The sequence below is a fragment of the Cherax quadricarinatus genome, chromosome 89 (assembly GCF_038502225.1).
Source record: "Cherax quadricarinatus isolate ZL_2023a chromosome 89, ASM3850222v1, whole genome shotgun sequence".
Classification (NCBI taxonomy): Eukaryota; Metazoa; Arthropoda; class Malacostraca; order Decapoda; family Parastacidae; genus Cherax; species Cherax quadricarinatus.
Genome location: NC_091380.1, coordinates 3,694,241 through 3,708,806, shown reverse-complemented (window position 1 = coordinate 3,708,806; position 14,566 = coordinate 3,694,241). Strand labels below are relative to the sequence as shown.

At 40.7% G+C, this 14,566-nt stretch overlaps 1 protein-coding gene and 1 long non-coding RNA gene across 2 annotated transcripts in view; one reads left to right on the top strand and one right to left on the bottom strand.

Moving 5' to 3' along the window:
• LOC138855320 (uncharacterized) overlaps window positions 1–14,559 on the top strand; it is a 27,609-nt gene extending 13,050 nt beyond the window's left edge. Inside the window, exons 3-4 of the long non-coding RNA XR_011394554.1 lie at window positions 6,519–6,750; window positions 14,426–14,559. This is a non-coding gene — a long non-coding RNA (uncharacterized lncRNA). The remainder of the gene's footprint in view (window positions 1–6,518; window positions 6,751–14,425) is intronic.
• On the bottom strand, window positions 6,067–14,566 carry LOC138855319 (uncharacterized). The gene is made up of 6 exons (XM_070104076.1): window positions 14,432–14,566; window positions 12,396–12,607; window positions 9,177–9,303; window positions 6,912–7,045; window positions 6,549–6,780; window positions 6,067–6,348 (listed from the first exon to the last, which is right to left on the bottom strand). The coding sequence occupies exons 1-6, from the start codon at window positions 14,478–14,480 to the stop codon at window positions 6,278–6,280; spliced, it is 825 nt and encodes a 274-aa protein (XP_069960177.1). The 5' UTR covers window positions 14,481–14,566; the 3' UTR covers window positions 6,067–6,277.

Sequence of the window (14,566 nt, the reverse complement as noted above, 5' to 3'; positions counted from 1 at the left end):
GTGAGTGTTAGTGAGGTGATGGTGAGTGATAGTGAGGTGATGGTGAGTGTTAGTGAGGTGACGGTGACTGATAGGTGATGGTGAGTGATAGTGAGGTGATGGTGAGTGATAGTGAGGTGATGGTGAGTGATAGTGAGGTGATGGTGAGTGTTAGTGAGGTAATGGTGAGTGATAGTGAGGTGATGGTGAGTGTTAGTGAGGTGACGGTGACTGATAGGTGATGGTGAGTGATAGTGAGGTGATGGTGAGTGATGGTGAGTGATAGTGAGGTGGTGAGTGTTAGTGAGGTGATGGTGAGTGATAGTGAGGTGATGGTGAGTGATAGGTGATGGTTAGTGATAGTGAGGTGATGGTGAGTGTTAGTGAGGTGATGGTGAGTGATAGTGAGGTGATGGTGAGTGATAGTGAGGTGATGGTGAGTGATAGTGAGGTGATGGTGAGTGTTAGTGAGGTGACGGTGACTGATAGGTGATGGTGAGTGATAGTGAGGTGATGGTGAGTGTTAGTGAGGTGATGGTGAGTGTTAGTGAGGTGACGGTGACTGATAGGTGATGGTGAGTGATAGTGAGGTGATGGTGAGTGATAGTGAGGTGATGGTGAGTGATAGTGAGGTGATGGTGAGTGATAGTGAGGTGATGGTGAGTGTTAGTGAGGTAATGGTGAGTGATAGTGAGGTGATGGTGAGTGTTAGTGAGGTGACGGTGACTGATAGGTGATGGTGAGTGATAGTGAGGTGATGGTGAGTGATAGTGAGGTGATGGTGAGTGATAGTGAGGTGATGGTGAGTGATAGTGAGGTGATGGTGAGTGATAGTGAGGTGATGGTGAGTGATAGGTGATGGTTAGTGATAGTGAGGTGATGGTGAGTGATAGTGAGGTGATGGTGAGTGATAGTGAGGTGATGGTGAGTGATAGTGAGGTGATGGTGAGTGTTAGTGAGGTAATGGTGAGTGATAGTGAGGTGATGGTGAGTGTTAGTGAGGTGACGGTGACTGATAGGTGATGGTGAGTGATAGTGAGGTGATGGTGAGTGTTAGTGAGGTGATGGTGAGTGATAGGTGATGGTGAGTGATAGTGAGGTGATGGTGAGTGTTAGTGAGGTGATGGTGAGTGTTAGTGAGGTGATGGTGAGTGATAGTAAGGTGATGGTGAGTGATAGTGAGGTGATGGTGTTAGTGAGGCGATGGTGAGTGTTAGTGAGGTGATGAGTGATAGTGAGGTGATGGTGAGTGATAGTGAGGTGATGGTGAGTGTTAGTGAGGTGATGGTGAGTGATAGTGAGGTGATGGTGAGTGTTAGTGAGGTGATGGTGAGTGATAGTGAGGTGATGGTGAATGATAGTGAGGTGATGGTGAGTGATAGGTGATGGTGAGTGATAGTGAGTGACGGTGAGGTGATGGTGAATGATAGGCGATGGTAATAGTGAGATGATGGTGAGTGATAGTGAGGTGATGGTGAATGATAGTGAGGTGATAGTGAGTGACGGTGAGGTGATGGTGAGCAATAGTGAGGTGATGGTGAGTGATAGTGAGGTGATGGTGAGTGAAGGCGAGTGATAGTGGGATGGTGAGTGAAGGCGAGTGATAGTGAGGTGATGGTGAGTGATAGTGAAAGGATGGTGGGTGATAGTGAGATAATGGTGAGTGATAATGAAGCGATGGTGAGTGATAATGAAGTGCTAGTGAGGTGATGACATTGATAATGCCATTGATAGTGAGGTGATGAGATTGATAATGACAGTGATAGTGAGGTGATGACATTGATAATGACAGTGATAGTGAGGTGATGACATTGATAATGACAGTGATAGTGAGGTGATGACATTGGTGATGACAGTGATAGTGAGGTGATGACATTGATAATGACAGTGATAGTGAGGTGATGACATTGATAATGACATTGATAGTGAGGTGACGACATTGATAATGACAGTGATAGTAAGGTGATGACATTGATAATGACAGTGATAGTGAGGTGATGACATTGATAATGACTGATAGTGAGGTGATGACATTGATAATGACAGTGATAGTGAGGTGATGACATTGGTAATGACAGTGATAGTGAGGTGATGACATTGATAATGAGTGATAGTGAGGTGATGACATTGATAATGACAGTGATAGTGAGGTGATAACATTGATAATGACAGTGATAGTGAGGTGATGACATTGATAATGACAGTGATAGTGAGGTGAAGACATTGATAATGACAGTGATAGTGAGGTGATGACATTGATAATGACTGATAGTAAGGTGATGACATTGATAATGAGTGATAGTGAGGTGATGACATTGATAATGAGTGATAGTGAGGTGATGACATTGATAATGACAGTGATAGTGAGGTGATGACATTGATAATGACAGTGATAGTGAGGTGATGACATTGATAATGAGTGATAGTGAGGTGATGACATTGATAATGAGTGATAGTGAGGTGATGACATTGATAATGACAGTGATAGTGAGGTGATGACATTGATAATGAGTGATAGTGAGGTGATGACATTGATAATGACAGTGATAGTGAGGTGAAGACATTGATAATGACAGTGATAGTGAGGTGATGACATTGATAATGACAGTGATAGTGAGGTGATGACATTGATAATGAGTGATAGTGAGGTGATGACATTGATAATGAGTGATAGTGAGGTGATGACATTGATAATGACAGTGATAGTGAGGTGATGACATTGATAATGACAGTGATAGTGAGGTGATGACATTGATAATGACCGTGATAGTGAGGTGAAGACATTGATAATGACAGTGATAGTGAGGTGATGACATTGATAATGACAGTGATAGTGAGGTGATGACATTGATAATGACAGTGATAGTAAGGTGATGACATTGATAATGAGTGATAGTGAGGTGATGACATTGATAATGAGTGATAGTGAGGTGATGACATTGATAATGACAGTGATAGTGAGGTGATGACATTGATAATGACAGTGATAGTGAGGTGATGACATTGATAATGACAGTGATAGTGAGGTGATGACATTGATAATGACAGTGATAGTGAGGTGATGACATTGATAATGACAGTGATAGTGAGGTGATGACATTGATAATGACAGTGATAGTGAGGTGATGACATTGATAATGAGTGATAGTGAGGTGATGACATTGATAATGACAGTGATAGTGACGATAGGAAATCTTATGATGGGCTTTATTTGTCTTTGTGATTCCAACACTGTCCTTGATTCCCACACCGTCCTTGATTTACGCTCAGTACTTGATTCCCACTAAGTCCTTGATTACTTTTAAGTTCTTGATTACCACTGTCCTTGATTATCATTGTCCTTGATTACTATTTAGTCCTCAATTCTCTCTCTGTCCTTGATACCTGCTCCTTGATATCAACACCGTCCTTGATTCAAGATATCCATGATCTTATAATAATTTTTTACCCCGTCCTTGATTCTTACTCATTCCAGTATGGTGCATCATTCCAGTATGGTACATCATTCCAGTATGGTACATCATTCCAGTATGGTACATCATTCCAGTATGGTACATCATTCCAGTATGGTGCATCATTCCAGTATGGTGCATCATTCCAGTATGGTACATCATTCCAGTATGGTACATCATTCCAGTATGGTACATCATTCCAGTATGGTACATCATTCCAGTATGGTACATCATTCCAGTATGGTGCATCATTCCAGTATGGTACATCATTCCAGTATGGTGCATCATTCCAGTATGGTACATCATTCCAGTATGGTACATCATTCCAGTATGGTACATCATTCCAGTATGGTACATCATTCCACTATAGTGCATCATTCCGGTATGGTACATCATTCCAGTATGGTACATCATTCCAGTATGGTACATCATTACAGTATGGTACATCATTCCAGTATGGTACATCATTCCAGTATGGTGCATCATTCCAGTATGGTACATCATTCCAGTATGGTACATCATTCCAGTATGGTGCATCATTCCAGTATGGTACATCATTCCAGTATGGTGCATCATTCCAGTATGGTACATCATTCCAGTATGGTACATCATTCCAGTATGGTACATCATTCCAGTATGGTACATCATTCCAGTATGGTGCATCATTCCAGTATGGTACATCATTCCACTATAGTGCATCATTCCAGTATGGTACATCATTCCAGTATGGTACATCATTCCAGTATGGTACATCATTCCAGTATGGTGCATCATTCCAGTATGGTACATCATTCCAGTATGGTACATCATTCCAGTATGGTACATCATTCCAGTATGGTACATCATTCCAGTATGGTGCATCATTCCAGTATGGTACATCATTCCAGAATGGTACATCATTCCAGTATGGTGCATCATTCCAGTATGGTACATCATTCCAGTATGGTACATCATTCCAGTATGGTACATCATTCCAGTATAGTGCATCATTCCAGTATGGTACATCATTCCACTATAGTGCATCATTCCAGTATGGTACATCATTCCAGTATGGTACATCATTCCAGTATGGTGCATCATTCCAGTATGGTACATCATTCCAGTATGGTACATCATTCCAGTATGGTACATCATTCCAGTATGGTACATCATTTCAGTATGGTACATCATTCCAGTATGGTACATCATTCCAGTATGGTACATTCTAGTATGGTGCATCATTCCAGTATGGTACATCATTCCAGTATGGTGCATTCCAGTATGGTGCATTCCAGTATGGTGCATCATTCCAGTATGGTACATCATTCCAGTATGGTACATCATTCCATTATAGTTCATTCCAGTATGGTACATCATTCCAGTATGGTGCATTCCAGTATGGTGCATCATTCCAGTATGGTACATCATTCCAGTATGGTACATCATTCCATTATAGTTCATTCCAGTATGATACATCATTCCAGTATGGTACATCATTCCAGTAAGGTACATCATTCCAGTATGGTACATCATTCCAGTATGGTACATCATTCCAGTATGGTGCATCATTCCAGTATGGTACATCATTCCATTATAGTTCATTCCAGTATGGTACATCATTCCAGTATGGTACATCATTCCAGTATGGTGCATCATTCCAGTATGGTACATCATTCCAGTATGGTGCATCATTCCAGTATGGTGCATCATTCCAGTATGGTACATCATTCCAGCATGGTGCATCATTCCAGTATGGTGCATCATTCCAGTATGGTACATCATTCCAGTATGGTACATCATTCCAGTATGTTACATCATTCCAGTATGGTGCATCATTCCAGTATGGTACATCATTCCAATATGGTACATCATTCCAGTATGGTGCATCATTCCAGTATGGTACATCATTCCAGTATGGTACATCATTCCAGTATGGTACATCATTCCAGTATGGTACATCATTCCAGTATGATACATCATTCCAGTATGGTGCATTCCAGTATGGTACATCATTCCAGTATGGTACATCATTCCAATATGGTGCATCATTCCAGTATGGTGCATCATTCCAGTATGGTACATCATTCCAGTATGGTGCATCATTCCAGTATGGTGCATCATTCCAGCATGGTACATCATTCCAGTATGGTGCATCATTCCAGTATGGTGCATCATTCCAGTATGGTACATCATTCCAGCATGGTACATCATTCCAGTATGGTGCATCATTCCAGTATGGTGCATCATTCCAGTATGGTTCTTCATTCCAGTATGGTACATCATTCCAGTATGGTGCATCATTCCAGTATGGTACATCATTCCAGTATGGTGCATCATTCCAGTATGGTACATCATTCCAGTATGGTGCATCATTCCAGTATGGTACATCATTCCAGTATGGTGCATCATTCCAGTATGGTGCATCATTCCAGTATGGTGCATCATTCCAGTATGGTGCATCATTCCAGTATGGTTCTTCATTCCAGTATGGTACATCGTTCCAGTATGGTGCATCATTCCAGCATGGTACATCAGTCCAGTATGGTGCATCATTCCAGTATGGTACATCATTCCAGTATGGTGCATCATTCCAGTATTGTACATCATTCCAGTATGGTGCATCATTCCAGTATGGTGCATCATTCCAGTATGGTGCATCATTCCAGTATGGTACATCATTCCAGTATGGTTCTTCATTCCAGTATGGTACATCATTCCAGTATGGTACATCATTCCAGTATGGTGCATCATTCCAGTATGGTGCATCATTCCAGTATGGTTCTTCATTCCACCTTCGTCCTCTATTCCGACCTTATTTTTCACACGAGGGAGTCGCTGTAGAAAGTACTGAAGGAGAAGCATAATTTTCAGGTACCCAGCAGCAGCAGCAGCAGCAGCAGCAGCAGCAGCCACACTACTGATGACATCTCAGCTCCACCTGTGGCAGGAGATGGGAATAACGTAGTCTGTATCCTCACCTAGTTGTGGTTGCAGGGGTCGATTCATAGCTCCTGGCCCCTGGCTCCTATGTGTGTGTGTGTGTGTGTGTTCCTATATACAATTATATATTCAAAGTATAACACAGTTATTATTATTGTTAAATCGTAGAGATGGAGTTGTGATGGAGAATATACTCACCGCCGGTGGACGCTCCCTCTCGTGGGGACGTATGTAGAGAGCGACCATCCGTGATGACCAGCTCCGTGGACACCCTGTAGACGTGAAGAACGGAAGCGGTGCAGCGAAGAACCAGGGCGCCGTGGCTGAAGTGATGTGCGTGGAGCCACATGTGGAGACCAGAACGAGCGGAGACACGCCCTGTGCCGTCATTATCTCCTGGGTAGGTCACCACTGTCTCCCGGGGTCCTACCTAAACCACAGGCACGTTTGTGGGGTGAGAGATGCTATTATATACATTGTTAGTTCACCATCTTTATTATGCACCCCCATACCCACCCTGAGGCTGTTGATATCACCTGGTTACCAACTGATGTTTCTCACCTGACGTCCATTGATGTCCCAGGTGAGGGTGGTGGGAGGGTAGGAGAAGGGACAGGAACAGTTGAGTAGGAGCAGGTCCCCCACCTGGTACTCTCCCCTCTGACCACTGATGCTGGGACCACGAGATGGTACCTCTGTTGAGAGACCAGTACTTTATCTCTCTCTCTCTCTCTCTCTCTCTCTCTCTCTCTCTCTCTCTCACTCTCACTCTCTTAAGACACCTGCTGTCACTGTTCACTTAGCAGTAAGTAGTTACCTGAGTGTTAGTTACCTTACACCTGCTGTCCCTGTTCACCTAGCAGTAAGTAGGTACCTGGGTGTTAGTCGACTGGTGTGGGTCGCATCCTGGGGGACAAAATTAAACTTAGAAATACTCTGCATAACCATTGTCACTGATGTGAGCTATGGTCTGTAAAAGTTGTATCGTGTACTTGTAGAAATAAAGATTATTATTATTATTATTATTATTATTATTATTATGGTTGTTTAATATATTTATAGATGGGGTTGTAAGAGAAGTAAATGCGAGGGTCTTGGCAAGAGGCGTGGAGTTAAAAGATAAAGAATCACACACAAAGTGGGAGTTGTCACAGCTGCTCTTTGCTGATGACACTGTGCTCTTGGGAGATTCTGAAGAGAAGTTGTAGAGATTGGTGGATGAATTTGGTAGGGTGTGCAAAAGAAGAAAATTAAAGGTGAATACAGGAAAGAGTAAGGTTATGAGGATAACAAAAAGATTAGGTGATGAAAGATTGAATATCAGATTGGAGGGAGAGAGTATGGAGGAGGTGAACGTATTCAGATATTTGGGAGTGGACGTGTCAGCGGATGGGTCTATGAAAGATGAGGTGAATCATAGAATTGATGAGGGAAAAAGAGTGAGTGGTGCACTTAGGAGTCTGTGGAGACAAAGAACTTTGTCCTTGGAGGCAAAGAGGGGAATGTATGAGAGTATAGTTTTACCAACGCTCTTATATGGGTGTGAAGCGTGGGTGATGAATGTTGCAGCGAGGAGAAGGCTGGAGGCAGTGGAGATGTCATGTCTGAGGGCAATGTGTGGTGTGAATATAATGTAGAGAATTCGTAGTTTGGAAGTTAGGAGGAGGTGCGGGATTACCAAAACTGTTGTCCAGAGGGCTGAGGAAGGGTTGTTGAGGTGGTTCGGACATGTAGAGAGAATGGAGCGAAACAGAATGACTTCAAGAGTGTATCAGTCTGTAGTGGAAGGAAGGCGGGGTAGGGGTCGGCCTAGGAAGGGTTGGAGGGAGGGGGTAAAGGAGGTTTTGTGTGCGAGGGGCTTGGACTTCCAGCAGGCATGCGTGAGCGTGTTTGATAGGAGTGAATGGAGACAAATGGTTTTTAATACTTGACGTGCTGTTGGAGTGTGAGCAAAGTAACATTTATGAAGGGGTTCAGGGAAACCGGCAGGCCGGACTTGAGTCCTGGAGATGGGAAGTACAGTGCCTGCACTCTGAAGGAGGGGTGTTAATGTTGCAGTTTAAAAACTGTAGTGTAAAGCACCCTTCTGGCAAGACAGTGATGGAGTGAATGATGGTGAAAGTTTTTCTTTTTCGGGCCACCCTGCCTTGGTGGGAATCGGCCGGTGTGATAATAAAAAAAAAATATTATTATTATTATTATTATTATTATGTATTTAACCACAATTAATGGGGTTAAATACATTAAACCAAATTTTTTTGGGGGGTTAATCTGGTTGAATATTTTTTCTTAGCATACATAAATTGAAGAATAATGGTAAAATTAAATTGGGTGGAGAAGAAGAGGACAAAGAAGAAACAAGAAGTATAAAAGAAAGAAGACTAGTAATCCAGGAGACTTATTAACCCAGGATAACCCAAGTGTGGTCCATAATTTTTGAAGTGGTGGAGAGGTAAGCCAGTGGAAGGCTTCGGTCAGATGACCAAAAGTTCCAGCTGTGGGTCATCATGGAACTAAGACCCGCGTCAGGAAACACTTGTCCTGTTTTCTGATAAACCTTACCTAACCTAACTGTGGTCCTTAGGCCCTCACCTGTTTACTGCTAGGTGAACAATAACAACAGGTGTAAGGTAACTAACACCCAGGTACCTACTTACTGCTAGATGAACAATGACAGTAGGTGCTAGGAGACTTTGGTTCGCTCTGCTGGGGATTCGAACTGAGGTATTTCAATCATGTATCAAGTATTGTATCACACAACTACCCCCCCCCCACTTACAAGACTACCACACACCACAACTACCACCCACCACAACTACCACCTACCTATAACAGTGATGGCAGCGTCCATGGTGTCCTGCTCGAAGGTATTAGCAAGAATCTCACATCGTAGTGTACCCGAGGCTCTGTGATCAACTGTCAGCACCACCTCGTGCAATGTTGATAGTCTCTCCTGCAACATGGTGAGGAAGTTGTTGCCTAGATTCTCTTGATCCAAGGAATAGATGACGCTTTTTTCCCCTCGGATCAAGCTTGATTACATAAGTAACCATTTCCTTGATACTGTGTGACCTCTTATGAGCGTAGCTCTTTACTACTGCTGCTGCTACTACTACTACTACTGTTACTACTACTGTTACTGTTACTACTACTACTGTTACTGTTACTACTACTACTGTTACTGTCACTACTACTACTACTGTTACTGTTACTACTACTACTGTTACTGTCACTACTACTACTACTGTTACTGTTACTACTACTACTACTGTTACTGTTACTACTACTACTACTGTTACTGTTACTGTTACTACTACTACTACTACTGTTACTGTTACTACTACTACTGTTACTGTAACTACTACTACTACTGTTACTGTTACTACTACTACTACTACTGTTACTGTTACTACTACTACTACTGTTACTGTTACTACTACTACTACTACTGTTACTGTTACTACTACTACTACTGTTACTGTTACTACTACTACTGTTACTGTTACTACTACTACTACTGTTACTGTTACTACTACTACTACTACTACTGTTACTGTTACTGCTACTACTAGTTACTGTTACTACTACTGTTACTCTGACTACTACTACTACTGTTACTACTACTACTACTACTGTTACTGTTACTACTACTACTATTGTTACTACTACTGCTACTACTGTTACTGTTACTACTACTACTACTACTGTTACTGTTACTACTACTACTACTGTTACTGTGACTACTACTACTGTTACTACTACTACTATTACTGTTACTACTACTACTGCTACTGTGACTACTACTACTACTGTTACTGTTACTACTACTACTACTGTTACTGTTACTACTACTACTACTGTTACTGTTACTACTACTACTACTGTTACTGTGACTACTACTACTACTGTTACTGTCACTACTACTACTGTCACTGTTACTACTACTACTACTGTTACTGTGACTACTACTACTACTACTGTTACTGTGACTACTACTACTACTGTTACTGTGACTACTACTACTACTGTTACTGTACTACTACTACTGTTACTGTTACTACTACTACTACTGTTACTGTGACTACTACTACTACTGTCACTGTTACTACTACTACTACTGTCACTGTTACTACTACTACTTCTGTTACTGTTACTACTACTACTACTGTTACTGTGACTACTACTACTACTGTTACTGTTACTACTACTACTACTGTTACTGTGACTACTACTACTACTGTTACTGTTACTACTACTACTACTGTTACTGTGACTACTACTACTGTTACTACTACTACTGTTACTGTGACTACTACTACTACTGTCACTGTTACTACTACTACTACTGTTACTGTGACTACTACTACTACTGTTACTACTACTACTACTACTACTATTACTGCTGCTACTACTGTTACTGTTACTACTACTACTACTGTTACTGTTACTACTACTGCTACTACTACTGTTACTGTTACTACTACTACTACTACTGTTACTGTGACTACTACTACTACTACTGTTACTACTACTACTACTGTTACTACTACTACTGCTACTGTTACTACTGCTATTACTACTACTACTATTACTACTACTACTACTACTGCTACTGTTACTATTACTACTACTATTACTACTACTACTATTACTACTGTTACTACTACTACTACTACTACTGTTACTACTATTACTGTTACTACTACTACTACTGTTACTACTACTACTGTTACTACTACTACTACTGCTATTACTACTACTACTATTACTACTACTGCTATTACTACTGTTACTACTACTACTGTTACTACTACTACTACTATTACTGCTACTGCTACTGCTGTTACTACCACTACTATTACTGCTACTGCTACTACTATTACTACTACTACTGTTACTACTACTACAACTACTATTACTGCTACTGCTGCTGCTGTTACTACCACTACTATTACTGCTACTGCTACTACTATTACTACTACTACTGTTACTACTACTACTGTTACTACTACTACTACTGCTATTACTACTACTACTATTACTACTACTGCTATTACTACTGTTACTACTACTACTGTTACTACTACTGCTACTACTATTACTGCTACTGCTACTGCTGCTGCTGTTACTACCACTACTATTACTGCTACTGCTACTACTATTACTACTACTACTGTTACTACTACTACTACTATTACTGCTACTGCTACTGCTGCTGCTGTTACTACCACTACTATTACTGCTACTGCTACTACTATTACTACTACTACTGTTACTACCACTACTATTACTAATACTACTATTACTGCTACTACCACTACTACTGTTACCACTAATGCTGCTATTACTACTACTACTACTACTACTACTAATAATAATAATAATAATAATAGATCAGATTTTTTCTGTGGATCAAAATTATGATGTAAAAGTTATATTATTATTAATAAGAATAATTCCGTGATGGTATTTACATTGTTCGTAATGAAACAAAAACTTAGTTTAACTCACTCACTCTCTCTCTCTCTCTCTCTCTCTCTCTCTCTCTCTCTCTCTCTCTCTCTCTCTCTCTCTCTCTCTCTCTCTCTCTTTATCTCTCTCTTTCTCTCTCTCTCTCTCTCTCTCTCTCTCTCTCTCTCTCTCTCTCTCTCTCTCTCTCTCTCTCTCTCTCTCTCTCTCTCTCTCTCTCTCTCTCTCTTCCACTGCTTAAAACAAGAACATTAATCCTAAGTACAAAGTCCATGACAGTATATCCGTGGCTACAAATTGTGGAGTCTCGGATTTCTGTTGGCAAGAGTTGAGACGCAACTCTTGGCCCCTTACGTACGTGATTTGCTGCATGGCCCAGTACATACATGTACGTCAATCTACACACACAATTTATACCCTTAGCCAGGACGCACATGTAAGTTAATGACTTAAGAAAATATATATATATATGCATATATATACATACAATATACGTCCCATGTGCGTAAATATACATCAATGTGCTCCCAAAAGGACGTTCACATGTACGTCAGTCTATTCCTACCCATCACGTACATGGACAACAATCCCTGGAGCCGGGTAGACAGACTTGGGTTGAAAGTTGCTAGGGACGAAGTTGAAGAACATATGGTCGTCCTTCCACCAGGTGAGGGAGTACAGGTCGTCCCCATTAAGGCGGAAGCTGCAGGATAGTCGTACCGTGTCCCCGCTGAGTGCTGTCCGTGGTACTCCGATACCGGTGATCTGGAGACCGCAGCATCCCTCCACTGCAAGCATCCCAGTGGAAATAAGTCACCTTTTTTTTTACCTATCTTAGGTAATTTATACTATGTACAACACTTGTACAAGCAACTCAATGGAAATAAGTCACTCTGACCTTTTACTGGATTATTCTAGGTAATTTACAGGTATGTTATTATGTAATATAATCGCAGACAGACGTTCTTAATGCAAGACAAACGGGACGGAAATCTGACCGAAGATTTCCACCTCCCCCCGTGGTGGCTTGTCTTGCATATATTACTATGTATGATAATTGTACAAGAAACCCAGTGGATATTAGTCACTTTGACTTTTTTTTTTGGGTTATCCTAGGTAATTTACACACATGTTAGTATGTACTTATACAGGAAGGAGAGATGGTGCTCACTGGTCTAGAAGAGAGGGAATTTATTGTTCTATACTAGTGTGGAAAAATTTAAATTTTCCTGAATTCAACATGTGTAAATATGAATAATATTATAATTGTGTATTAAAATGTCATGGTATTTGGACCTTTCCAGAAATTTTAAGTGAAAGGGGTTGTGGAACAGCTGCTGAGTAACGCCGCAGAGAGACGCCATAATGAATTTAATGTGTGAACACTGGTCTGTACTGTGCAATGTAACCAAGGATTCTGGAAGTTAGTTGGTTGATATCCGCCTCAATCTGTAATTCAAAAATTGCTGACACGTTTCTGGTGAAGAATTGGGATAAATGGTGTGGAAAACCCTTACAATTAAGCAAGAAACACGGAAAAATAGAGGACTCCAATCTTTCCCTGCAATACACCGTATCTAAGTGATGCTTACCCAAAATGTACATTAGTTTTTTGTGTTGGCCATCGTAAATTCTAGCTGTAGTGTGTGTTACCAAAAAGCAATAATTATAATCCAGTAATTAAATGGTAAGTGGCAATACGAATTTCCTTTCTAATAACACTATTTTAATTTATGTAAAATAATTATATTCTGTGTACCCAGCAAACCTAATCATATACAGTGTACACAACATTAATTTACCATTATTATTATTATTATTATTATAATCAAAAAGAAGCGCTAAGCCACAAGGGCTATACAGCGCTGCTGCGATTAATTTACCAGAGTACCTGGCTTTAATATTGTAATTATCAATTTAATATCAGGTGTAGCTTTTTGTGAGAGTCGTAAGGAGTGGGCATCGAGGGAGTGACAGTTCTGCGACCTACTGTGATTAAGTCCCACTTACCTCTCCCAAATTACTTACAGGTAATAATTCAGGTAATACCCTGTAAACCTCCTGCAAATAATTTGCTCAGATAATTCGCAAAAACTAGGATAGATATAATTTGCCATAACAACTGGAACTGCCTCGAGTAGGTTTATTTAGGTACAGTAACATATGTTGCAATAATCAGCAACAAGCGATGCAAAATGCAAAACAACCACAGGGGCAAGTTGAATGATAGATCTAGGCCTTTCGTGTTGCAATCAACGCATCATCAGGAACTTGCAATGGTGCAGAAAAAAGTGAGAAATCCCATGCAAATATGTCTGAATGTATTCGCTTGAAATTTTTAAATCTGATATCAGATAAGTAACTCAAATGTGTGAAAATCATTTACAGCAAAAAGAGATGCAATAGGACTGCCCTCCCCTTCCATGGATCAAACCAAATTAACCCCCTTTATTTGTGTAGCCATACTTATCAGTACCTGTACATAAATATAATTATTATTATTATATTGTAATATATTATAAAATTCTAACAATAATTAACAATTATTACATAATTATAATTAGTTAAAATAATTATATAATTATATATTATTATTAATGTTTCAGACTGACGTTCAGTGAGGAAGGCAGCAGCGAGCAGCCAGTGGATCAGGTCTCCCATTGGTCTATCCGGAGGTGCGGCCGTGTGGGAAGCTCAGCGATTGGCTGAACACCATCGGGATCTCTTGACCTCTCAGCCAATCAGAA

Coding starts and splice junctions, on each gene's coding strand:
- LOC138855319 (XM_070104076.1), bottom strand. CDS start 14,480: ATGGGAGACCTGATCCACTGGCTGCTCGCTGCTGCCTTCCTCACTGAA. Junction 9,304..12,395: donor CTCCAGGGATTGTTGTCCAT/GTACGTGATGGG, acceptor ACCATGTTGCAG/GAGAGACTATCAACATTGCA. Junction 7,046..9,176: donor CGCTGCCATCACTGTTATAG/GTAGGTGGTAGT, acceptor GTCTCTCAACAG/AGGTACCATCTCGTGGTCCC.